General features: G+C 37.2%; 1 protein-coding gene across 3 annotated transcripts in view; it reads right to left on the bottom strand.

Annotated features, from left to right (window-relative positions):
- si:dkey-229b18.3 overlaps positions 1-26,702 on the bottom strand; it is a 64,998-nt gene that overhangs the window by 16,623 nt on the left and 21,673 nt on the right. The window contains exons 2-5 of one of the 3 annotated variants that reach the window (XR_005632544.1): positions 19,802-19,872; positions 18,483-18,711; positions 12,128-14,385; positions 11,277-11,403 (exon numbers count right to left, since the gene is read on the bottom strand). Coding sequence is in view for 2 of the 3 variants with exons in the window: in XM_039743853.1 (XP_039599787.1) it covers positions 12,128-14,385; positions 18,483-18,711; positions 19,802-19,872 (2,558 nt within the window). In the remaining variant the exon portion in view is untranslated. The remainder of the gene's footprint in view (positions 1-11,276; positions 11,404-12,127; positions 14,386-18,482; positions 18,712-19,801; positions 19,873-26,702) is intronic. The other 2 variants (XM_039743853.1, XM_039743854.1) reach the window with 2 other exon arrangements.

Here is a 26,702-nt window from a genome sequence, read left to right as displayed (position 1 = left end):
CAATCAAAATCTGTGGGTTAACGTTAAATGTGCCGTGTACGCAAGACAGCAGGAAAGTACCTCACAGCTGGTAGTGATCTACAGCGAAGAATGGGGAAATTTTCCAAAACAAGAATTCTAAACCACATAGCTGGTGACAAAAATGTTTGTAAGCCATTAGTTTAGATCATAAAATAAACAATTATACTGTACTGCTTTAGTTAGTTTGCGGTCTAAATTGAACTTACAACTTGTTTATACTTAAAATGTCAACAAAAGTAATTTATGATCAAATTGAATCTGGTATGCAGGAATCTGCTAATCTGGTATTATCCAACTATAATATGCTGATAGGATATTATTCAAGTTAATCATGAATGCTTGAGATTGCTTAAAAATTCTATTTTGTATTAAGTACACATGAAACTGTGAAGAAGGGATCAATAATGTAAAGCACATTGTCATTTGTATACAGATTGTTTCAATTCCTTCAATTCCCTGAATCTCTGGTTATAGATAGAGTGGTGTTCAATAGCGATGCCAAATAAAACTGGTGACCTGGAAGAGCCCTGTATGGTTTCACATTCTAAACTGAAATAGTCAGAAATCAGCTTGTTCACATGAATGGAATCTTCCTTAATATGGTGACTTAATCTCTGTGTTAAGTAATTTCTTTCCATTTGCATTAGCGATTTCTGCAAATAGCATTCTAAATTTCCTGGGTTAGCATATTATTTGCCTTCCCTCCCTATTCAGAATAAGAAAGAAATGGTCTTCCTGTTAATCATTTTTGTAGGGTTCAGCACTAGGTGATCTTGCATACAGTATTTGTCATTAAATTTTATGGATTCTCCGATCACTTGTATCTTTTAAGAGCCAAAACCAATTACTGATTTTATATTACAGACTTTTTTCCTTTATCCAAAAAAAAGAAAAAGAAAAAACAAAACACTAAGAAAAGAAGGTATACAGTGCATCCCGAAGGTATTCACAGCGCATCACTTTTTCCACATTTTGTTATGTTACAGCCTTATTCCAAAATGGATTAAATTCATTTTTTTCCTCAGAGTTCTACAAACACCACCCCATGATGACAACGTGAAAAAAGTTTGAGATTTTTGCAAATTTATTAAAAATTCAAAAAAATTGAGAAAGCACATGTACATAAGTATTCACAGCCTTTGCCATGAAGCTCAAAATTGAGCTCAGGTGCATCCTGTTTCCCCTGATCATCCTTGAGATGTGTCTGCAGCTTAATTAGAGTCCACCTGTGGTAAATTCAGTTGATTGGAACATGATTTGGAAAGGCACACACCTATCTATATAGGGTCCCACAGTTGACAGTTCATGTCAGAGCACAAACTAAGCATAAAGTCAAAGGAATTGTCTGTAGACCTCCGAGACAGGATTGTCTCGAGGCACAAATCTGGGGAAGGTTACAGAAAAATTTCTGCTGCTTTGAAGGTCCCAATGAGCACAGTGGCCTCCATCATCCATAAGTGGAAGAAGATCGAAACCACCAGAACTCTTTCTAAAGCTGGCCGGCCATCTAAACTGAGCGATCTGGGGAGAATTGCCTTAGTCAGGGAAGTGACCAAGAACCCAATGGTCACTCTGTCAGAGCTCCAGAGATCCTCTGTGGAGAGAGGAGAATCTTCCAGAAGGACAACCATCTCTGCAGCAATCCACCCAATCAGGCCTGTATGGTAGAGTGGCCAGATGGAAGCCACTCCTTAGTAAATGGCACATGGCAGCCCGCCTGGAGTTTGGCAAAAGGCACCTGAAGGACTCTCGGACAATGAGAAACACAATTCTCTGGTCTGATGAGACAAAGATTGAACTCTTTGGTGTGTGAATGCCAGGCGTCACGTTTGGAGGAAACCAGGCACCGCTCGTCACCAAGACAATACCATCCCTACAGTGAAGCATGGTGGTGGCAGCATCATGCTGTGGGGATGTTTTTCAGTGGCAGGAACTAGTCAGGATAAAGGGAAAGATGACTGCAGCAATGTACAGAGACATCCTGGATGAAAACCTGCTCCAGAGCGCTCTTGACCTCAGACTGGGGTGACGGTTCATCTTTCAGCAGGACAATGACCCTAAGCACACAGCCAAGATATCAAAGGAGTGGCTTCAGGACAACTCTGTGAATACAATACAATACAGTTTATTTTTGTATAGCCCAAAATCACACAGGAAGTGCCACAAAGGGCTTTAACAGGCCCTGCCTTTTGACAGCCCCCCAGCCTTGACTCTCTGAGAAGACAAGGAAAAACTCCCAATAAAAACCTTGTAGGAAAAAATGGAAGAAACCTCGGGAAAGGCAGTTCAAAGAGAGACCCCTTTCCAGGTAGGTTGGGCGTGCAGTGGGTGTCAAAAGTAGGGGGTCAATACAATACAATATACAGAACAGAACAATTCCTTAAGACAGCATAATAATAAAAATTTTAGAAGTACGGTTTAACAGTAGATGATATGACATAATTAGGTTTGGATATTTTTAGGGTGTCCTTGAGTGGCCCAGCCAGAGCCCAGACTTGAATCCGATTGAACATCTCTGGAGAGATCTTAAAATGGCTGTGCACCGACGCTTCCCATCCAACCTGATGGAGCTTGAGAGGTGCTGCAAAGAGGAATGGGCGAAACTGGCCAAGGATACATGTGCCAAGCTTGTGGCATCATATTCATAAAGACTTGAGGCTGTAATTGCTGCCAAAGGTGCATCGACAAAGTATTGAGCAAAGGCTATGAATACTTGTGATGTCTCCGTTTTTTTGTTTTTTTGTTTTAATAAATTTGCAAAAACCTCAAGTAAACTTTTTCACGTTGTCATTGTGGGGTGTTGTGTGTAGAATTCTGAGGAAAAAAAAAAGAATTTAATCCATTTTGGAATAAGGCTGTAACATAACAAAATGTGGAAAAAGTGATGCGCTGTGAATACTTCCTGGATGCACTGTAGTTAACATGCTCAGGTTTACATGCAAAATACACAAGTTCGCACTTAGAGGATCTGTACAAAACTTTTTCAAAACCTGGCAGGATCTAATCAATAACATTTTAGAATAAGCATTTAATTTGAGGAAGCAGGTTCTCTCCCCTCTTTTACTCTGTTTATCTATTCACTTATCTTAACTAGCATGAAGTTTTACACTGCTGGCCTAGCTCTCTTTCTCAGGGGTGGGGGTTGATTTGGTTTAGAACCCTTTTTTTTTTGTAAAACCTGATTTGTGTATGGAATATTATTTGATTTTAATAAAATCAATAAAATAAATTAAAAGACAAGTTTCTCTCTTAAGACAACAACCTATTATTTACAAATTCTTTATCTGTTCTTGTTCCATTTAAAAAATGAGAAATGTTGTACTAAAAAAACAAACTTAAATGTCATTCACACTTGGAAAAGGAGTGTCTGTTCTAATAGAAAACAGAATGAAAAATTCTGAACTCGGTACAGCAGCTTTTGTTTTATTTTCTGCCAAAGACATGGCTCTCTTCCACTCCAAGTTCAGCTGGACGACAAACATGTCTATTACTCCTGTTCATGCACAGGACTCACTAGATTACTTTTTTCTCAGATTCTATTACTCTACTTTCTTTATTGTAAAAGCCAAAACTTTCTCTCATAAAGTCTTTGCTCTATAGAAGTAGGTATATTTGTAGCCCAAATGAGATAACTCAAAGTTGGAAGAATTGTCCTAGGATGGCAAACTATGGAGCTAGTTCAAATTTCTTTACAAACTGGCACAATGAAATTCAAGTCTTGTGGGTCTAAGAATACAATACTTGGACTCAAATGATTTCCATGATGCAGCGACCACAGACACAATGCTGTAACTGACCAATCAGAACAGACTTCTGATACAAGTTAAACTCCAAGCTTCTGACAAGTAGCTAATGATGTTGTGTGTCCAAGACAGAAACATGCAAAATGAGCTTAGTTAAAAGGAATTGCACTTTTATTTATGATAATAATATTGTGACACATTCAGGGGAGAAAGCTTCACTTCTGATTTCTAGGGCTGATTTTGTTACAAAGAAAACACCATCTTACAAACATTAATCAGAAAGATCCAAAAACGGCTGAAAGTCAATTAATTGCCTTAATACCCAAGTCTTATACTGCATAATGGTTGGTCTTTATAAGTGCTCGTTCCTTTAATACAAACAACCTTATTCTGGCTGGGGTGCTTCTCTCTTCCAGATCCAAATGGAAGGTAGCATCCCTGTCCTCCTCCACAGGAACAGCTCTGAAAAATAAACCTTTGAAATGTATTAAATCTAAGATAGAATCAGGGTCAAGTTTTGTTGCTGATGAATTTTTCTTTTCCATTTTACTTGTCGAACACTCCGAAACTATTTTGCAATTTGCTGTTACGGTTTATTTTACATAATTTGTTACATTAAAAATGGATAAACATCAAAAATACAAACAAAAGCACAAAATGGATTTCATAGCATCCTAGATAGCGGAAGTATTTGAGATCTCGTCCAACATAATCCCAAAAGATTACGACATCAGTACTTAGATTGATTTAAATTTCTGAAGTCAAAATTTACTGTTTTCTGGTGACACAATGAATTTACAGTATATGTATTTGTTTTGCAGACACACGTTCTGTGACATGTACCTCCAAGTTCTGGGTTAACTTCCTTCAAAATGATCGATTCCCTGTTTGAATTCCAATTAATCTCGGATAGAAAGTAGTAATGTAGTGAGAATGAAAAACAGTATACAAATGCTATACAATTTTTAAATAATAAACAAGTTTTTCTTCTAAGTCTTACATTCAGTGCCATGTACTCAAAACTGAGTAAGACAAAAAATGTAAGGAGGGACTACTGAACGGCTTGGTTAGAGGACTTCAGTTGGACAGCTTATACATGACAGAACAATAAGACTATTCTAGGTCAAAAATGTTTGTAATTTTTTAGTTCTTTAATAACTCTTCTTACTTCCATAATAAAAAACGCTGTTCACAGAGGAATGAGAGTAGAAACAAAATTCCAATTGGTCTTAAGGTACATAAACTATTATTTTGGTTTGTGTGGCATACTGACACCTGATCGACAACAAGTCTGGCAGTGCTTCTGCACATGCTTGTAATCCATCAAATGACCTTACTGAATCTACCATAGATACTCGCGTATTAAGTCGAAAAAATTATGCCTTAAAAATTCATTCAAAAAAACAGTGTCGACTTATCTGCGGGGCAACACAATTTTCCATAGAAGTTGGGTAATGGCACAGTGCTTTTATTTAAAACAATCAATCAAAATCAGTGTTCAAAGTAAACAGTGTAGTGATTCAAAAGAACTCTTCATTAAATAAATAATCCATAAAGCAAACGTGGAGGTTTAAAAATCAATAAAATAGAAAAACAATCCCTTAAAAATTGGCGCTCGTTCACCCTTTCTTTTTTTTTTTTTAACTCCATTTTGGCTTCCACGCCTGTGAGCGCTCGTTCGCTTGCCCACTCGCACACCCTCTCTCTCCCTCCTTTTTTTTTTTTTCACGCTTCTCATTATATGCAGAGGACATAGTAGCTGCAGCACATTAGCCACAGGAACAATCACGGATGTGGGCAGTCCCTCACCTGCGCACTAGGTGAGAAACGCCCACACCACTGATCGCCCTGTGGCTCGCTAAGTCGCGAGCGCGGTGATTAATTATTTAAAAACTAAAACGGCCTTTGCTAAGAGATCTGTGGACCCATAATGCCACATAAGCATTTGTTGGAATTTCAAGCATCGGCTGGCAGGTGTACGCAGTTTATGAACAGATATGGGCTGTGCCTTCGTCAGCGACCAAAAATCGCGCAGAACCTGCCGAAAGATCTAGAAGAAAAGGTCAGTTCCTTTCATAAATTTATTATCAAGCAAAGACAAAGGCATGACTTTGATCTCAGTAACATCGGTAACATGGATGAAACGGCAATGACATTTGATATGCCGGGGAATCGAACTGTAGCAGGTATTGGTGAGAAGACCGTACTTATTAAGACAATGGGCCATGAAAAAAAACAAGTTTTACCCTCGACTTATACGCGGGTCACAACATATTTCGTAATTTTCGGCTTAAAAAATACACTCGACTTATCTGCGAGATCGACTAATACGCGAGTACCTACGGTAGATAATTTTGGATTTACCTCGAGGGCACTTTATTCTCTACATCAACTACATTCATCAAATAAAGAAATGCTCCATTAGGGTTCTTTGTTCTGTCACCCGTTCAGAATACGCACAATATTCTTCTATATCTAATAATGTATTAAAAGTAGTTCAGGCATATTGAACTTTCCCACTTAAACCATATCTGTTATATTTGCTTAGTTTAAGGTAGATGCAAGGTTAAAAATACTGAAAACAAACCAAATGATGGGATGTTACAAGTCCACATTAGGGGAAAAAAAAAGGGCAGCATGCACAGCATTTTTCAACGGGTTACCGTACTACTTTTCAATGTCTTTTAAAGTTCATTTATCACATCCTAAAAATATGCACATTTTGGGTGACTGGCAACTTTAAAATGGTAATTTGTGAGAGCGTGTGAGTGCATTTATAAACATGTTTATCAAAGGATTTTCATCTAGCCCAGAAATTATTCTTAATTTTGGACCACTGTTTCTGGGATAGACTCTAAGCCCTTTAATTCTGAACTGGGTTAAGTGTGTGCTAACTCAGCACATCCTTTTTCAGTGTAAAATGCTAAAATATTCAAACATCCAATGGACTACACCTAAACTTCCCAGTAAGAACTGATAGGTAATTTATTGCCCATGAAAATTATCAATGAAGGACAAGAAAAATGATGAATTTTGAGTTTAAATATAAGAGCTACAGCATATACACATCAGGTCAAGGACACAGAATACATCAACTGACACTGGAAAGTACAGGAAATTCATGATTGTGACACAAACATCAGTTCAGAAACTGGTAAATATTTCAAATAAGGACTTTTCAGAGTGGAGCACTGCAATCAGGGTTAGGGTTACAATGCTCTTAATCATTCTATTAACAAGTCTCTCAGTTTCAGCACCAGTCTGTGGGTTAACCCGTTTTTGTGATGCAGTCATATCTAATTATAACTAACTAAAGGATGGCCCTAAGAGTCTTGTGTGATACCAAGTGACCAGCTTCGATAGCATGTTCAATCATTTATACCAGTGATTCCCAACCGATGGTTCGCAAACCCCTGTTCGCGATAAAAATATTTTAATGGTGGAACTTTAAAATCCCAAATGCAAACATACGCAAATATATTCACAGTACTATTAATACAATAATAAAAATGGGTCAAAAAATCAATTAAATGTCAAATTCATGAATATTACCTCAGCCACTTACACATTGCGACAGAAGATTCCGTAAAATTGTTGAGTCGCAACAGGTAACAATCTGTAACGTGATGAGAAGCTATGCCACTGGCGATGTGTGTACATTCTCGTATGATCCAGAAACTTCCAATTCAGCGAACCGAGAACCCCAAATGCACTCGAAAGAACGAGAATAACGTCTGCCGATATGAAAAGCCACAATCAGACAAGGGAGAGTAGAGTCGAATTGAATCGTACGAGGCGCTTAAGAACCACAAGTGATTTTAATAAGATAAACTGGTAGTACATAGCGTGTGTAAATAAATTACGATGAAGACTTTTTAACTTTCAACTTTGCGTACGTTGAACGTGAAAGTGAATAATTATTACTCCTTAATTTTACTATGGATCGATGGTTAAAAACGGGTAGTTTTATCAAGTCTGACAAAAAAGCTGGACAAGCAATCAATTGCTGCTTCTTCTTCAACTTCAGTCCCTGATTTGGTACCAACACAGGGTGACGATACTGAAAGTTGTAGTGAGCTACCATCTCTCCAGACTGAAAGCAAGGAAAAAATAGGCAAAACATAGTAAGACAAAAGAGAAGAAACGAAAATATGACAGTGACTATTTACGAATGGGTTTTTATTTTACTGGGGATGAGTCACAACCTAAACCGCTTTGTGTAATTTGTAATGAAGTACTGGCCAACAGCAGTTTAAAACCATCACTTCCTCATAGACACACTGAAACAAAACATCCAACATACAAGGATAAACCTATCGTAATGGCTACACAAGGGGTTCACCAATTTATTCTGGTTTTTTAAAAGGGGTTCACAAGGAGAAAAAGGTTGAGAATCGCTGATTTATACCAACGTAATTCTGAAGGAAGAGGATAGGCAACAAAACGGTGGAATGCTTCCGACTCACCATCTGTTGGTCCGAGACTACAAATTTAACCTATTGCAAGGTAAGCCACTCATTTCCGCAATACGGTACAATTTCATGCTGCACTCTAGGTCTTGCTTATTTTTAAGATGCATTTGCCATCCCTTTATTTGTGTACTGAGTTGTGAAAGGGTGGAGATTTACTGGAGTCAAATGTCTAGCAAATCACTCACTGTATTATAGATTTACTGAATAACTGACCAAACAACTGAAAACATTCAGCAAAGTTATATAAAAATAATAAACATTAGCACTCTACAGTACAACTGTCTCACTAAAATAAATATCCTCTCACAAATCTGCACAAAGAACAGGCCCCGTTATATTCTACTGATTGTGTTCAGTGAATAAGTGCCTGCCCAACTGATGACAGGTGGCCAGGATCATGGGCTCCACTACAGTGGAAATGTGCATTGAAACGTGAGCAGATGTAAGATTAATTTCTGCTGGGAGAAAGATGTCCTTTGTACTGCCCTAAAAGTGAAATTAACAGAAATTACACTTTAAAAGAAAAACTAAATAAACTGAAAAACAGACTAAAAAGCAGTTTTTCAGAATGTTACAGGGCAGATGACCCAGTAGCAGACAATAGTTATGGCATCCTAAAAGTGAAAATGTGCAGGGACAGCATTTTGAGAGACAAAAGGAAGATGCCAAGTGTCAATCTTAAGATAATGCTTCACAGATCTTATGTGCGTTACTTCAATGTTTAGGTGTTTAGGCTGTGTTCTTGTGTACAAGGTTAAATATAAGCATAAGACACTGCTAATGTTCAATAATCAGAAGCTGCAAGATGATCCTATTAACTCCTGTGAGTACAAGGTTACTACTGCGAAAGGTTTGTAGTATTAGAAATTTCATCTGATAATGTGAAACATTTGTCACCTACAATAAGCAACCCCATCTTTAACATGGCAAAGAATACTGTTCGCTTTTGAAGATCCCATCGGCAGCTTTTGCTATCCAATGATGTCCTGAACACTTTTAACACAAAGGCACAGGACTACCTGAATAATAACAGAGGGGAACACAAGCGGCTACGTGGCATTTGTTTGGCAAAACCAAATGTAGCAGGGAAAAGTACTACCAGTCATTGGCCAATGAAATGAAGGACGTCTTGAGCAGGGCTGTGGAGTCGGAGTCGAGGAGTCGGAGACAATTTTGGGTACCTGGAGTCGGAGTCGGCAAAAAGTTAACCGACTAAATTTAAATGGGAATTAAAAAAGTAAGTTGAAATGTCCCAATTCACAAACAGTCATAATGAACTACTTCTCTGCTGTAAGAATAAAGCCCAATGCATGCAGTGCATAATGTTACCACAAAACGAACATGTCAAGTAACCATGAAGCATGCTTTTCATTGACTGTATGCGTCACTATATGGGATGTAATGCACAGGTAAGGTGCGGCACCGCTTTCCATTGTGTCGTGTTCCACTGTTACAGGGAACTGTGAACCTAGCCTAAAGCCCCCCATACATTTACAGATGCACTGCCAATTTTTCGGCCGTTCAACGCGTCATCATGCGTCAAACGCCTGAAAAATCATCTGGTGTGTTCTCAGCTCCGTCGGCTCCCCTTCGCTATGCGCTAGTGAAGGGGGCCGAAGGAGCCGAGAACACAGATCTCCCTACCTGTCTCCAGCAGAGGCTCGTTCTGCTAATCAGCTGGCCGGTGAGTGACACAATGCACTAAACGTCCGGCTGGCTGACAGAGGAGACAGCCACTGCAGCAGGCAGAGGCATCACATTACTTTGGATGGGGGCGGTGGTCGAGATTTTCGGCAAGCTGGATCTGCCCGTTCATGTGGACACCCGCAATCTGCGGCCGCCAATCCATTGTGTTTGTCTTTAATCTGGCATTATAGTAGAGTGTTGGCTTCCTAGCCAGTAGTTCTGTGGTGAAATGACATGTATGTTGCCTTCCTTTCCTTCAATGGATGTAGAAAATACATTAGCATAGTATATACATACAGAGGAGTTGGAGTCAGGGAGTCAGAGTCGGAGCATTTATCTACCGACTCCACAGCCCTGGTCTTGAGACAAATAACTTAAAGCTTACAAGGCATTTAAAAAGATGCATGGATTGCCAAGTAATCACAGAACAACTTCTTTACATTCTATTCAAATATTCAAGAGATGGCATCACCACTTTTCTGAAGCTCTATACCAAATACCATCTTTCAGCCACACCATGTTTTGACCCCCAGCAGTACCTCAGCTGCTGGCCATGTATGACCACACCACGTCAACACATCTTTAGAGTCTGACTATTTTCCCTAGGAAATGTGGGAATTATTTTAATGATTCACTGATGGAGACTAATTTAAGCAATTGCTTTTTCATCTCTAAACTCTATTCATCCATAACACAGAATGAATACTTGCTTCTTACATTTCGTTTTAATGTAAAACAATGTCACAAACTAATTTTGAGATTCAGTACTTTAAATACGTGAAAACAGTTTTCTAAAATTTCAGTGTAGGAGTTGTTACTAAGAAAAATAAAAAATGTTGTCAAGGGACAAAATGCTTTTCCATGGCACTGCACATTTTGGTTTGTGTAAATTTTGTCAAAACACCATTTTTTTTATGTAAGCTTAATGACACTTTGACAAGAAGAACCTCTTTCAAAGTAAAGTGTATGATACTTTCAAACTGAGCAAGATTAATTTCTACAATTAATGACAAATGTAATATAAAGCTAACTCTAACCACTACTGATCAAGCAAATGGATAGAGAGATTTCAAAGGCCAGTTCCTATTCTTAATGGGATGTCAGAAATAAGGTTTAGTAAAGTATACCTTTAAATATAAAGGTGAAAGATGCTTTAAGCACTTTAACTACTTATGCAATGCTCAGATTATATTGTGGTGTTCCTAAATGCAGGGTTTTATTTACCCATTGTATGTTTCATAAGTATGAGCTTTACCAAATTAAATTCTAATCATGATATTGTTATATAGTAGTTAGTTATTATTTTACTTACTTAATATGTTAAATGGGGGAGCCAAAAAGAGTAGCAGTTTACCTCATCACTAACTAGTGCCACTCAGCTTCCAAATACCCATACCACAGACAGCCTGTTCTTGATATTAGTTGGCACATTAATGTGCAATACAAAGTGTTCAAACAGGACCAGGATTTTCAAAAGATGACTTCCATAAATTTGTGGAAAAGAATCAGAACAAGGTGCCAAGGAGAACATCCATTACATAATAGAAGACAAAAGAAGAGCAGAAAGAGGTATAATAGAAGACATAGGATAAAAGAAAGATATTACTAGAGAGGATGTCAGAGACAGCACTTTTGTAAACAGTCATTTGCTCAATTTTTGTGGCATATAAAGGTTTAACAAATTAAGCTAAAAATGCTGGTGAACAAGAGATTTCTAGAGAAGATAGACATGTCACATTACATCACTTCTATTTATATATAAAAAAAAAATAAATAAATAAAAAACTCTGAAGCAGCTTTAAGAAAGATACTATACAAAACAGTGACTATTAAGCGATAATAATTCTATGTACATTTCTAAAGGAGCAGATTTAAAAAAGACACACCAATAACATCAAAGCATCCCATGAGAGAGAAAAAAAAACTGCCTTTACAGTTAAAAGTCTCTCTGTCAATTTCCATTATCACTCTGCTTCCAACAAAGCTGGCCACAGACACGTTGTGTTTAAATGGGTTTTTCACTCAAGACGACTTAATACAGTGGTAAACTAAAAAAAAAAACAATTATAGCATGTACAGAGGCTGAGGAAACAATGAAAAAAAATGTTTAAAATAAAACAAAACCAACCAAAAAACAAACAAGACCTTCACCACAAACCCAAAAACAACAGTTTCAATAAAATATTAAATTGTGCTACTACATACCTTTGGTATTTCCTTTGTATGGACCTGTTTTGATCCCGAATGTGCCAGGGTTTGTATTTTTGTCATTTTTCTAAGCACAGAATGTTGCATGGAACATTTCCTCCTTCCTTTCTGATCAACATGGTAGCTGTTACATTTTTTAGTCAGAATGCTCTTTCCTTTAAATTTTAGCACATTTTTCCCAAGCAAGATGACTGGATTGGCTTTTTTAACCGTTCCAGCTATTTCAGATCGGGAAGATAATCCACTAGTCATTCTCCTTTTGTCATTTATCCGAGATATGGATGCTCTAAAACAGAGTTCATTTTTCTTATTGTCTCTATCAGAGCTCTTGACAATTTCTTGCTTCCGATTATCAGAACTGTGCCAGTTGAGCAGAAATCCTGCTTCTAACCTCTTCTGAGTAGGTTTCCTCTCTCTTTTTCCTAGGGCTGAAATCATCTCAAGTTTGCAAGTGCTTGATCTCAAATACTGTCGTTTGTTTTCAGAAATCCAAGGTTTACTTTCTTTTGTGTCATCTAAAGGTTCAGTTTTACAAGTGATTGAACCTCTTGATGTAACATTTACTTTCTGAAAAGGCTGGCAGGCTGAAAATTTTCCTCCTCCTAGTATTACTTTATTTCCGATACCATGAGTAAACTTTTCATTCAGTTTTCCATTCTTCATTTCTGAATTTTTCCTTAAAACCCTAACAGACGTTGTTGAGAAATCTTCTAAAACATAGTTTTTAGAGTCTAGTTTGCCAATTCTGCTAGAATTGACTAACCGACTGTGAGAACGTGTTATACTTAAATATTTATTTTGTACAAGTGAATCTGTTGAGTAACATTCCCGAGCTACATTCTCCGTTTTAATGTGATCCTTAGTAACAACAGAATTTTTAGGTTGTAAACCTGTGATAGGTCTTCCTTCCACTTTATAGCTTCTAAGTGTTTTACATTCTAAAGTGTTTTTTTTCTCAGCATTATGGATGTCTTGCAGTGCTTTACGTTCTCCAGGAAGCTTAGTTTTTCCTGCTGCAACTTTGGCTTTTGTAGCTTTATTTTTGGTCCATCCATAACCTCTTCGCTTTAGTGCAACTCTGTAACTCACCTGATCAATGATATCGGGAGGTTCTGTTTTAACAGATGTGGAAATATTAAGATTTACTTTCTTGGTGGAGTAATTACCAGAGGGAAAAACAGCAGCAGAAACAGTATTCACCTGACTCAAGGCACTTTGCTTCTCATCTATAACCTGATCTCCTGTACACAATGGGTTTGTACTCTTTTTTCTTTGAGTAGTCAGGCAATAGCTGTTAACTTTAAGCTTTCTAAGTCTCTTCTTTTGACTCCAGCCAGTCAGCTCTTCTCCACACACAATTAAAGACTTGCGTTGCAGTCCCAAAACACCAAGTAGTTTGTATTTTTCTGCCGTGTTTGGTGATGGCACTTCCTCTTCCACGACCTCTGTCTTAATGGGAGACTTTAAGGCTTCTTGACAAGTTACAGCTCTCTCACTGTTGCATTCTCTACGAGGTGAAAACCATAACTTCTGCTTACATTTAGAAACAGCAAGAGAGCTACTGTTACCTTGATCTCGAGAAACATCTGTTTTGTCAAAGTTCTGTGAAACTAGCAAATTCGGTTTTTCATAGTCTAAGGACTGAGAAGATTTGGCAGTTGACAGGTTTTTGAGACTAGACTTTGATTTACTAGATGGCGATTTAAAATCCAATAATTTCAGTCGCCTTGAAGGACTGCTGAAGATCCCCTGAGGTTGCTGTAATGTTTTGTTTAAAGACATAGAAGTAATAGTACAACTGCTTGACGATTCAACACTCAAATCATCTAAAACATTCAATGTGCTTGTGAAGCAGCCTTCAAGTATTTGGGATTTACTCTCTGCAGGATCACTGGTTTCTGATGTCAATGTAAAACAACTTGTTGGCCTCTCAAAATAACCATGAAGATCTGGCTTTGTTTCTATACGGCTATACACCTCACTGTTTCTTAGTGGTGTGTGGTTTCCTTGACTTTTGATTGTCCAAGGTTGTTTTATTAAGGATGAAGGATGACTTTCACTTGTTTTATTTGTCTGTGAAATATTTTTATCTGTTAAACCTTGTTCTTTCTGAAATCCTTTGCATAACTCCACTACAGACCACATCCTTAAGTGCCTGGCCATAGCACAAATCTCCATTAGGTTCTCAGATTTCAGAGATAGGGTGGACGTATATGAAAAATCCAACAAAGGCAAGAAGCTATCCCATTTGAAACCTACAGAAAAATACATTAAAAATGATCAGATAAATAAGAACTCGATGATACCATTAAAAAGAAATGTTTTTTTTTTTTAATTTGTCTGTGCAATTAATAATTACTACCTGCACATATATATTTACTTATTTATATTCATTTATTTATTGTGCATTTGTTTTTTCTTTTGTCTATGCTCACTGTCTGCGGGGGCGCAAGCAAGCATTTCATTGTACATGGTACTTGTATATGACAATAAAGAATTGAATTGATAAATCCACAAAGCATACATTAATAGGCACAAGAGGATAAATTCCTGATTTTAAAATTGGTCTCTATTCTTTGTCATATAATATTCTAAACAATTATACATTTTACCATTATACTAAACACAAATGAATTTTAAATTACTGCTCTGATATTTAAAAATACACACTGCATGTAACTGGCATTGGCACTCACACAATTCTGGGAATTTTGGGAGTGTTGGGAAACAAGTACAACATTCTAAACAATTTCAAGTTAACTGTTACACCTGACCAGGGCTAAAACCATTTTCAACATTTTAAAGGGAAATACTGTATCAACTCATTATCTCCCACACAGACACCAACTTAAAAACAATATAAGGGAGGCTGCAACCATGCCATCCAGTAACTTTAAAGAAATGCTCCTCGGTGGCACAGAGGTAGCGCTACTGCCTTGCAGTAAGGAGATCTGGGTTCGCCTCCTGGGTCCTCCCTGCGTGTAGTTTGCATGATCTTCCCGTGTTTGCGTGGGTTTCCTCCGGTTTCCACACACAGTCCAAAGACATGCAGGTTAGGTGCATTGGCGATTCTAAAGTGTCCCTAGTGTGTGCTTGGTGTGTGGGTGTGTGTGTCCTGCGGTGGGCTGGCGCCCTGCCCGGTGATTTGTTCCTGCCTTGCGCCCTGTGCTGGCAGGTATTGGCTCCAGCAGACCATTTGTGTTAATTGTGAGCGCACTCTGCCCAAGGAGCCATACTGTTGAGAGAAAAAGAAATGGACACCCACACTAGAAAAATGAACATAACTTACATTTAGCAAATATGGCAGCTTTGACATTACCACATTTAGGCTTATTTATTATTTATTTAGCCTTTACATGTTTGCTAGTGTGCAAATCAAAAATTCTGATGCAGCAGCCGCCACCACTTAAAGATGAAATAAATCTCTCTCAATGGTAGCATTAGTGGAAGTGTGCATTTATCCATTTAAAAAATAATTTTGTATATGCATTCTGGTATTTCTTGCTAACAAGCCACAGACATTCTGTTTATATGTTTCATCTCTACCATGCTAACTAAGGAAACAAATTTTAAGTACACAAGGGAAATTTAAAAAAAAAATAAAGTTTTGAGCTTGAATGATTATACCAGTAAACCCAAAACACTTAGTTTTCCAACATAATCCATGTTAACACTAACACACATGTAGTAATATAAGGCAACTAAATGCTTCCACCTGATCTCCCTGAAGCTGACATTTTTATCAAAGAGAACATCACAGTGATCCTATGGAAACAGACCTACAGATTGAGGAACAGATGGTAGTCACACAAGCGGAGGTCTGGAGAATAAGGTGTGGCACCTCTGAAAGTCCACAGTTTAACAGAAGGGCCTAAAAATGCAATGCAAGCAGGGACAAAGACACAAGGGAGATCACAGATGGACTTGTAACTCATGCATTTATTTATTTATTTATATTTTAACACAGGAGGTCATCTTTTGCTACTTACAAAATCAAACCAGTAGAACATCCTTTTAAGATTTTTGATCATCCCTTGTATACAGAGCGAGTCAAAATGATGTTAACACTAATGGTACTGCTATGTATATACTTATATAAACAATTTTTGTGGACAATTTATGTGCCACATATGGTACATGTGTTGAATATGATGGCGAATAGGTTGAGACATTCCTGTAAATCATGCACATATGAAGTATGTTTTGTGAATAAATTGTTACCACAATTCTGACTCAACCTGTATATGCCTACAGAAAAAAGCACATTATGCTTTGCAAACAACAGCTCAATTACAGTGGTGTGAAAAACTATTTGCCCCCTTCCTGATTTCTTATTCTTTTGCATGTTTGTCACACAAAATGTTTCTGATCATCAAACACATTTAACCATTAGTCAAATATAACACAAGTAAACACAAAATGCAGTTTTTAAATGATGGTTTTTATTATTTAGGGAGAAAAAAATCCAAACCTACATGGCCCTGTGTGAAAAAGTAATTGCCCCCTTGTTAAAAAAATAACCTAACTGTGGTGGTGTATCACACCTGAGTTCAATTTCCGTAGCCACCCCCAGGCCTGATTACTGCCACACCTGTTTCAATCAAGAAATCACTTAAATAGGGAGCTGCCTGACACAGAGAAGTAGATCAAAAGCACCTCAAAAGCTAGACATCATGCCAAGATCCAAAGAAATTCAAGAACAAATGAGAACAGAAGTAATTGAGATCTATCAGTCTAGTAAAGGTTATAAAGCCATTTCTAAAGCTTTGGGACTCCAGCGAACCACAGTGAGAGCCATTATCCACAAATGGCAAAAACATGGAACAGTGGTGAACCTTCCCAGGAGTGGCCGACCAACCAAAATTACCCCAAGAGCGCAGAGACGACTCATCCGAGAGGTCACAAAAGACCCCAGGACAACGTCTAAAGAACTGCAGGCCTCACTTGCCTCAATTAAGGTCAGTGTTCACGACTCCACCATAAGAAAGAGACTGGGCAAAAACGGCCTGCATGGCAGATTTCCAAGACGCAAACCACTGTTAAGCAAAAAGAACATTAGGGCTCGTCTCAATTTTGCTAAGAAACATCTCAATGATTGCCAAGACTTTTGGGAAAATACCTTGTGGACTGATGAGACAAAAGTTGAACTTTTTGGAAGGCAATGTCCCGTTACATCTGGCGTAAAAGGAACACAGCATTTCAGAAAAAGAACATCATACCAACAGTAAAATATGGTGGTGGTAGTGTGATGGTCTGGGGTTGTTTTGCTGCTTCAGGACATGGAAGGCTTGCTGCGATAGATGGAACCATGAATTCTACTGTCTACCAAAAAATCCTGAAGGAGAATGTCCGGCCATTTGTTTGTCAACTCAAGCTGAAGCGATCTTGGGTGCTGCAACAGGACAATGACCCAAAACACACCAGCAAATCCAGCTCTGAATGGCTGAAGAAAAACAAAATGAAGACTTTGGAGTGGCCTAGTCAAAGTCCTGACCTGAATCCAATTGAGATGCTATGGCATGACCTTAAAAAGGTGGTTCATGCTAGAAAACCCTCAAATAAAGCTGAATTACAACAATTCTGCAAAGATGAGTGGGCCAAAATCCCTCCAGAGCGCTGTAAAAGACTCATTGCAAGTTATTGCAAACACCACATTTTTTTTACCCGGTATCCACACCCACCATGTGTTACAAGTATGCACACCAGTGTCACCTGCTAGCTTGGAGCAAATGAAACAAATGAGCAGACTGAAATCTGTTATACTGAAATCAAACTAGTAGACAAAATGACATCTTAACATTACTTACCCAGGCAACACTGTGTGCTGCTTCCATTTACTATAATATAAAAAGCAGTATCATGCATTTTTGCCAGGGGATGTTGCCTTGATCAAGAGTGAAAGTGCAGTGCAACACAAAGGAGAACCAAAGGGTTGTTGTTTAAATCTTGCTTTGCCAGCTTTTCTTCATAGTTTAAGCATTAAGAACAGTTCATCTTGAACTACAAGGCTAAGTCACACAGGAAAACATTCAAGGTTACAACCTAGCAAGGAGTTACCGCAATTCTGAAATCCAATCTGATCCAAAAAAGAACAAATTCTTGACACAAGAACAGAGACACCGAGCCTTCTTTCCTTAACCAATTGTACAAATATACCCGGAAAAAACAGGTACTTTAGCTCGCACTTACATCATAAGAGATTTCAGCTTTTGATTTTTAATACATTTACAAACCTTTCTGAAAACATGTTTTTACTTTGACATTTTGGGCAATCGAGTAAACAGTGACCCATTTCTGGAGTCTGAAAAGAAGAAAACATCTTATACAGACACAAAAGATTATTAGCACCTACCACTTAAATCTATAACAGACTTCTGATTAGAGGTAGAGTCCATTTCAAGAAATACTTCCTGGAAGTATTCACTCACAGCTGCAAGGACAGCTTTATGAGCAGAGTAAACGCCTCCATCCAAAATGAGAGTCACATCACAGAACTGACCATCAGCACGCTGACTGTTTAGCCTATCAAGAAGTTCTTTGCTATGACTAGCCAAAGTTTTGGAAATAGGTTCTTCATATGCCTGTTAAAAAAAAAAAATCAAATCAGTAAATCATACAGGATCAATACAGACTTTCAAATGCAAATTTTTTTTTTTTTTTAAAGTAAATCTGTATTTTTTTTAAAGGTATAATAAGGATATGTACAAGAAGTCTTCCAAAAGTTTCCTGATTGATTTTTTTTTTTTTTTAAAAAACAAGACAATTTTGTGAGGGAGCTCACTGAGACTTTAACCAGCTATGCAGAAGTTATTCTAGTTGTTCAGTTCCTGCTTCTGTTGATCTTTCCAACAGTATTAAATCTTCTGCTGTGTCAATAATAAGGTAGCACATTTACAAATTTGTACCAAAACAAGAACCAAGCAGTTTTCTGCACATCTTATGATCAGAAAAGGCTGAAAGATGGTAAAGAACAAACGTAGGCCAGCAATTACAATAAAACAGAGAGGTGCTCTTTAGTTACACAATAATGAACACTCTCCCACAGCTGGTTTACACTATGAACAACTTTCAAAAAATGTATTGGAAACTAGACCACCCAGCGTACTGATCCGGTAGGGCACCAGGGTTTAATCCCTCAAGAATGCCTGATATGGTTAAAGATCTACAAATGATTTTGAGGTGAAAGGGGAGTGAGGAAAAAAAAAAAAAAATTTCAGATGTCTTAATATGGACCCAACTTTTCAAAAACCTTTCGAAGAACATTCAGGTGTCTTGTATGTCTGTAGTACTAGGGTGTTGTACCATGTTAGCCATTATGAATATAGTGAAAAGTCAAGCAAATTCCTAAATTCCAATAATTCATTCAGTGCACATTATTTTGTTTTTTTTGTCAGTCAGTAAAACAAACTTTACAGCCATGCTAATGGATTTCTGAGAGGCTATATCAAGTAACCAGGGTGCTCTCTGTGTATATGGTATACAAGAACAATTAAAACCAATTCAAAAGAAGTTTGTTATACCTAAAGGGAAAAAAGGCAGAGTTTTAAACTAATAAAATGCAACTAACCCCAAGTAAAAACTGAAATTTAAAATTAATGAACATTTAACTTTCACAAATTCTATTAAACCTCTCTAAACTAATGCTTTAGATAATGATCACAATAAACTTACATTTACTTTCTGGTTCTTCATTTTGCATATCTGGCATCCCAATACATAATCTCGGATCTGTGTATACATTCCTTAAAAGAAATGAAAGGAACAGTATTTTATTTGAACTTACATTTTCTGTGACTTGTAATATTTAATGAGCATTCAAAAACAACATTTTCATAAAATCTGGATTTTTAGAGGTAGAAGTTGCATTTTTTTTTACTGCACTCACTATACAGTCATGACATTTGGATCATTAGTGTCAAATGTAGAGAGAAAAGTGAAAAAGCTAGTAAATCTTTTGTCTTAAGGCAATAACATTTCTGAGAAGATAACAAGTAACCTGGATACAGTACAGCAGAAAAACAGATCAATCTATTTCTATAAAATTATTCCTAAATTAATCTATCAGTAAGCACTTTACTAAAATATTAAAACATGGAACACAAAATCAAAAACAAAAAGCTAAACTAGTACAAATGGTCTTTTCTGATGGGGAAATTTAGAGTCATTTATCAAAGCATAAGGCAGAATGTGTAATTCACTTCTAACCAGCAGCTAATAAATAGCCACACTATTTCAAAAACATGATCATATGTAGTATCAAGTGCATTAGCAACTGACATAAAGGGCTGTTTATCTCTCAAGGCAAGTCCCCAAAAAAAGGGGGGGAAAAAAAAAAAAAAACCACAAGAGAGTAAATTAAATTGGAATTTGCTTAAAAGATTATGTTTTTAAATAAGTTCGGGTTATAAGATGCTATTATCACATTTCCATGTCATTTTTTTAGATTTTATACAAAAGTCTTTTCATTTAACTGCATCTAGTCTTATTGGTCTCAATTATCAACAAACTCTTAGAATGGTCTTTGCAGATGATATGTTTTGTAAAGCCTTTACTGCAACATTTTTCTGTAAAACCTATCCTTAATTAAATTTAGAGCAATAATTGGGCAGAGAGAGCTTAAGATGCGTCTTTGGGCATTAACACTAGAATTCCTGAAGCTTAAGATTTTTTTGCTGTCCTCAACTTAAAATTTTCCTGATATACGCCAAGAAGCGAATAGCTTTTTATCACTGCGCGAACAGCCCACTTTTGTTTTGCAAATGTGTGGTTTAGCAGAGCGCAGCCTGCTACACATTCAGTCAGATGAGGGCATCACCCTGCTGCAATCCTCATAGGGCAAGTCTTTGTGGAAGTGATTATCTGGCAATGTGTTTGTGAGGAATTACATAGGTAAAGAAATATCGCAATTTGAAATACATACATTTCACGTGTGTTCTGTCTCTACAACAAACTGTGTAAATATAGAACAACAGAGGATATGTGAGGCAAGAAATGCAGAACACATGGCTAAAACAGAAAATGTTTTCATGTTTTATTAATAATGACATAATTTTGACATGAAGTGTAGAATGTGTGAAGCCCAAATATCCAAAAAAAAAACTTTCATACAAGGTTTTTAAAAAATAAATAAAATAAAATATCCATCCATCCATCCATCCATTTTCTAACCCGCTGAATCCGAATACAGGGTCACGGGGGTCTGCTGGAGCCAATCCCAGCCAACACAGGGCACAAGGCAGAAACCAACCCTAGGCAGGGTGCCAACCCACCACAGGACACACACAAACACACCAAGCACACACTAGGGCCAATTTAGAATCGTAAATAAAAAAAAAAAAATTGTGCTTCAAGAATAAAATGAAATGCTCAATTTACATGTTGCTGGAATTCAACTATGAGTAGGTAGAAAATAAACTAAGTTCACATACTGTATGTAAAAGCATGTGGTTTTTGTAACATTTTTAATAAATGGTTATTTCATCTCCGTTTCAACAATACAGAGAGATTAAAGTAATCCAACTAAACAAAGAAAACTGAAGAAAAGTCTTTTCAAGATCTTCTGTAAATGTCATTCTACAAAATGCCTATTCTAACTGAGGAAAAGATAGGACACCCTCACATGTATTCCCTCTTAAATTGGCTCAGATCTCACACAGGTATATCACACCAGGTGCACATAATTAGTAGATCGTTACTCTGCATGTTGAATGAGGCTTGCCCTATTTAAACCTCAGACATTTAGTTTGGTGTGCTCCTGACTGTTGAAGTGAGAGTGAGCACCATGGTGAGAACAAAAGAGCTGTCAGAGGACTTCAGAAAAGATTGTAGCAGCCTATGAGTCTGGGAAGGGATTTAAAAGATCTCAAAAGATTTTGAAATCAGCCATTCCACTGTCCGGAAGATAGTCTACAAGTGGAGGGCTTTCAAAACAACTGCCAACATGCCCAGGACTGGTCGCCCCAGCAAGTTCACCCCAAGAGCAGACCGCAAGATGCTAAAAGAGGTCTCCAAAACCCTAAAGTGTCATCTCGAGAACTACAGCAGGCTCTGGCTACTGTTGATGTAGAAGTACATGCCTCTACAATCAGAAAGAGACTGTACAAGTTTAACTTGCATGGGAGGTGTGCAAGGAGGAAACCTTTGCTTTCCAAGAGAAACATCGAGGCCAGACTGACATTTGCCAGAGATAAAGTTGACAAAGACCAGGACTTCTGGAATAATGTTCTTTGGACAGATGAGTCCAAAATTGAATTATTTGGACACAACAGCAGAGGACATGTTTGGCGTAAACCAAACACAGCATTCCAAGAAAAGAACCTCATACCAACTGTGAAGCATGGAGGTGGAAGTGTCATGGTTTGGGGCTGCTTTGCTGCAGCAGGACCTGGTCAGCTCACCATCATAGAATCCACGATGAATTCTACTGTGTATCAGAAGGTGCTTGAAGAACATGTGAGACCATCAGTTAGAAAATTAAAGCTGAAGCGGAACTGGACCATGCAACATGACAATGACCCAAAACATACTAGTAAATCAACCAAAGATTGGCTGAAAAAGAAGAAATGGAGAGTCCTGGAATGGCCAAGTCAAAGTCCAGATTTGAATCCCATTGAGATGCTGTGGGTGACTTGAAAAGGGCTGTACGCAAGAAACCCTCAAACATCTCACAGCTGAAAAAGTTCTGCATTGAGGAGTGGGGTAAAATTTCCTCAGACCGATGTCGAAGACTGGTAGATGGCTACAAGAACCGCCTCACTGCAGTTATTTCAGCCAAAGGAGGTAACACTCGCTATTAGGGGCAAGGGTGTCCTATCTTTTTCCTCAGTTAGAATAGGCATTTTTGTAGAATGACATTTACAGAAGATCTTGAAAAGACTTTTCTTCAGTTTTCTTTGTTTAGTTGGATTACTTTAATCTCTGTATTGTTGAAACGGAGATGAAATAACCATTTATTAAAAATGTTACAAAACCACATGCTTTCAAAGGGTGTCCTAATTTTTCACATGACTGTATGTGTGTGTTTAGGTGTTTCATTTTCAACCAATTGTCACAGTGGCAACACCGCTCTATCACGGATCTGCACAGATGGAGCAATGGATAAGCTACTGGTTAGCAATGGCATGGTAATAGGTTCAAATTCCATGTCTTCTCTGTATTTAGCGCTTTGTGTAGTGAGCAACTATTATCATATAACAAAAGCATACATTTGAGGAGAGTCTGTAACATCCAGTGTAAATTTATGGTACTTGTAACAGATGTTAATTTTCCTCACATGGACATTCATATCAACATGTCATTTGAACAATTTTTTAATTCAGCTTCATTATTTGATTCTTGAATAAAAAAGTCATTCAATTGACATGTTGATGTGAATGTTCGTGTGCAAAGAAAAGAAACATTCACCAACTACGGTGCATTTGCTCAACAAGAAACCAAGAAAAAACGATTGAGTTGTGTTTATGTATCTGCTTTTATCCCTTCAGAACTTTTACAAGTACCGAATCATAAATTTACACCAGCTGTTACAGGCTCAAATACAATGTATGTTTATATTATATATTAGTAACAATAATAGCAGCTCATTACTCAAAACGGTAAATGTGAGAACGACCCAGGATCGAACCAACAACCTCTTGATTATGAGGCAGCAGTTCTTGCCTCTGTACCAGCCAAACAGACATGTCTACTTTGTATTGATTGATAGTTGGGCTTCAGTTTTTACACATTGCCTGTAACATAAATCGAAAAATGTCTTTTTCTTCACTTATATTCTTGAATAAAGTGCACTCATTTTGTTACATGTTTTGTGAAAGTGTTTACTTTATTTGGACTAAAGTCTTGACACATTATATACTTCACACCAGCATTTTGTCATTATTACTATAACAAGAAAAAAGTTTCTGTTTTAGTTATGTGTTCAACATTTCTTGCCTTGCATTTCCTGTTATCATACATTTACACAGATCGTTGTAGACGCAGAACACACATGAAATGTATTTAATCCAAATGATGATATATTATTTACCCTATACAATTCTAGACACCTCACTCCCAGGTAAAGAGACTTCAGCCGAGTATTTGTGTTTGACTTGACTTCAAGCTGTCTCAGTTGGGGATGAGTGAGCAGGCTGTCTGCTGCCACTGCTAACTGACATTTGCAAAACAAGGATGCTGACAGTGAGATGTGAAGAAATTTAAGGTGGCTTTTCGAAGGTTTCAGGAATTCTAGTGTTAAGTTTATTAATGTTTCGGCATCCAATTCAATGTCTGACATTATTTCTTCCCTATTACAATTAATCCCGCAGTTTTTTTTCCCCAAAGTACTGTGATGCTTCACACAGGAAGATCATAAAGAATGACAGAGTATTTCTGCATCAAAGGAGATGTATCATAAAAGCATGCCTTCACAAATTTATTTATTTTATATATACATATACACACATATTATATTATATATATACACATATACATACATACATACACACACTGTATATTATTATTTATATATAGATAATATACAGTATGTGTGTATATATATATATATACATACATATATATATATATATATATACACACACACACACATACATATATATATATATATATATACACATACATATATATACACATACTAGCAGAATACCAGCTCAGGAGAAGTAGTGTGTTAAAGAAGTTATGAAAAAGAAAAGGAAACATTTTAAAAATAACATAAGATGATTGTTAATGTAATTGTTTTGTCACTGATATGAGTGTTGCTGTCATATATATATATATATATATATATATATATATACACACACACACACACACACATACACAATCACATATATACACAGACACACACACACACATACATATATACAGTATATATACATATATAGCAAAATACCCGCGCTTTGCAGCAGAGAAGTAGTGTGTTAAAGAAGTAATTAAAAAGACTGTACAAGTTTAACTTGCATGGGAGGTGTGCAAGGAGGAAACCTTTGCTTTCCAAGAGAAACATCGAGGCCAGACTGACATTTGCCAGAGATAAAGTTGACAAAGACCAGGACTTCTGGAATAATGTTCTTTGACAGATGAGTCCAAAATTGAATTATTTGGACACAACAGCAGAGGACATGTTTGGCGAAACCAAACACAGCATTCCAAGAAAAGAACCTCATACCAACTGTGAAGCATGGAGGTGGAAGTGTCATGGTTTGGGGCTGCTTTGCTGCAGCAGGACCTGGTCAGCTCACCATCATAGAATCCACGATGAATTCTACTGTGTATCAGAAGGTGCTTGAAGAACATGTGAGACCATCAGTTAGAAAATTAAAGCTGAAGCGGAACTGGACCATGCAACATGACAATGACCCAAAACATACTAGTAAATCAACCAAAGATTGGCTGAAAAAGAAGAAATGGAGAGTCCTGGAATGGCCAAGTCAAAGTCCAGATTTGAATCCCATTGATGTATGTGTGTGTTTAGGTGTTTCATTTTCAACCAATTGTCACAGTGGCAACACCGCTTATCACGGATCTGCACAGATGGAGCAATGGATAAGCTACTGGTTAGCAATGGCATGGTAATAGGTTCAAATTCCATGTCTTCTCTGTATTTAGCGCTTGTGTAGTGAGCAACTATTATCATATAACAAAAGCATACATTTGAGGAGAGTCTGTAACATCCAGTGTAAATTTATGGTACTTGTAACAGATGTTAATTTTCCTCACATGGACATTCATATCAACATGTCATTTGAACAATTTTTTAATTCAGCTTCATTATTTGATTCTTGAATAAAAAAGTCATTCAATTGACATGTTGATGTGAATGTTCGTGTGCAAAGAAAAGAAACATTCACCAACTACGGTGCATTTGCTCAACAAGAAACCAAGAAAAAACGATTGAGTTGTGTTTATGTATCTGCTTTTATCCCTTCAGAACTTTTACAAGTACCGAATCATAAATTTACACCAGCTGTTACAGGCTCAAATCCAATGTATGTTTTTATTATATATTAGTAACAATAAGAGCAGCTCATTACTCAAAACGGTAAATGTGAGAACGACCCAGGATCGAACCAACAACCTCTTGATTATGAGGCAGCAGTTCTTGCCTCTGTACCAGCCAAACAGACATGTCTACTTTGTATTGATTGATAGTTGGGCTTCAGTTTTTACACATTGCCTGTAACATAAATCGAAAAATGTCTTTTTCTTCACTTATATTCTTGAATAAAGTGCACTCATTTTGTTACATGTTTTGTGAAAGTGTTTACTTTATTTGGACTAAAGTCTTGACACATTATATACTTCACACCAGCATTTTGTCATTATTACTATAACAAGAAAAAAGTTTCTGTTTTAGTTATGTGTTCAACATTTCTTGCCTTGCATTTCCTGTTATCATACATTTACACAGATCGTTGTAGACGCAGAACACACATGAAATGTATTTAATCCAAATGATGATATATTATTTACCCTATACAATTCTAGACACCTCACTCCCAGGTAAAGAGACTTCAGCGCCGAGTATTTGTGTTTGACTTGACTTCAAGCTGTCTCAGTTGGGGATGAGTGAGCA

The sequence above is a fragment of the Polypterus senegalus genome, chromosome 2 (assembly GCF_016835505.1).
Source record: "Polypterus senegalus isolate Bchr_013 chromosome 2, ASM1683550v1, whole genome shotgun sequence".
Classification (NCBI taxonomy): Eukaryota; Metazoa; Chordata; class Cladistia; order Polypteriformes; family Polypteridae; genus Polypterus; species Polypterus senegalus.
This window is presented reverse-complemented; position numbering and strand designations above follow the sequence as displayed.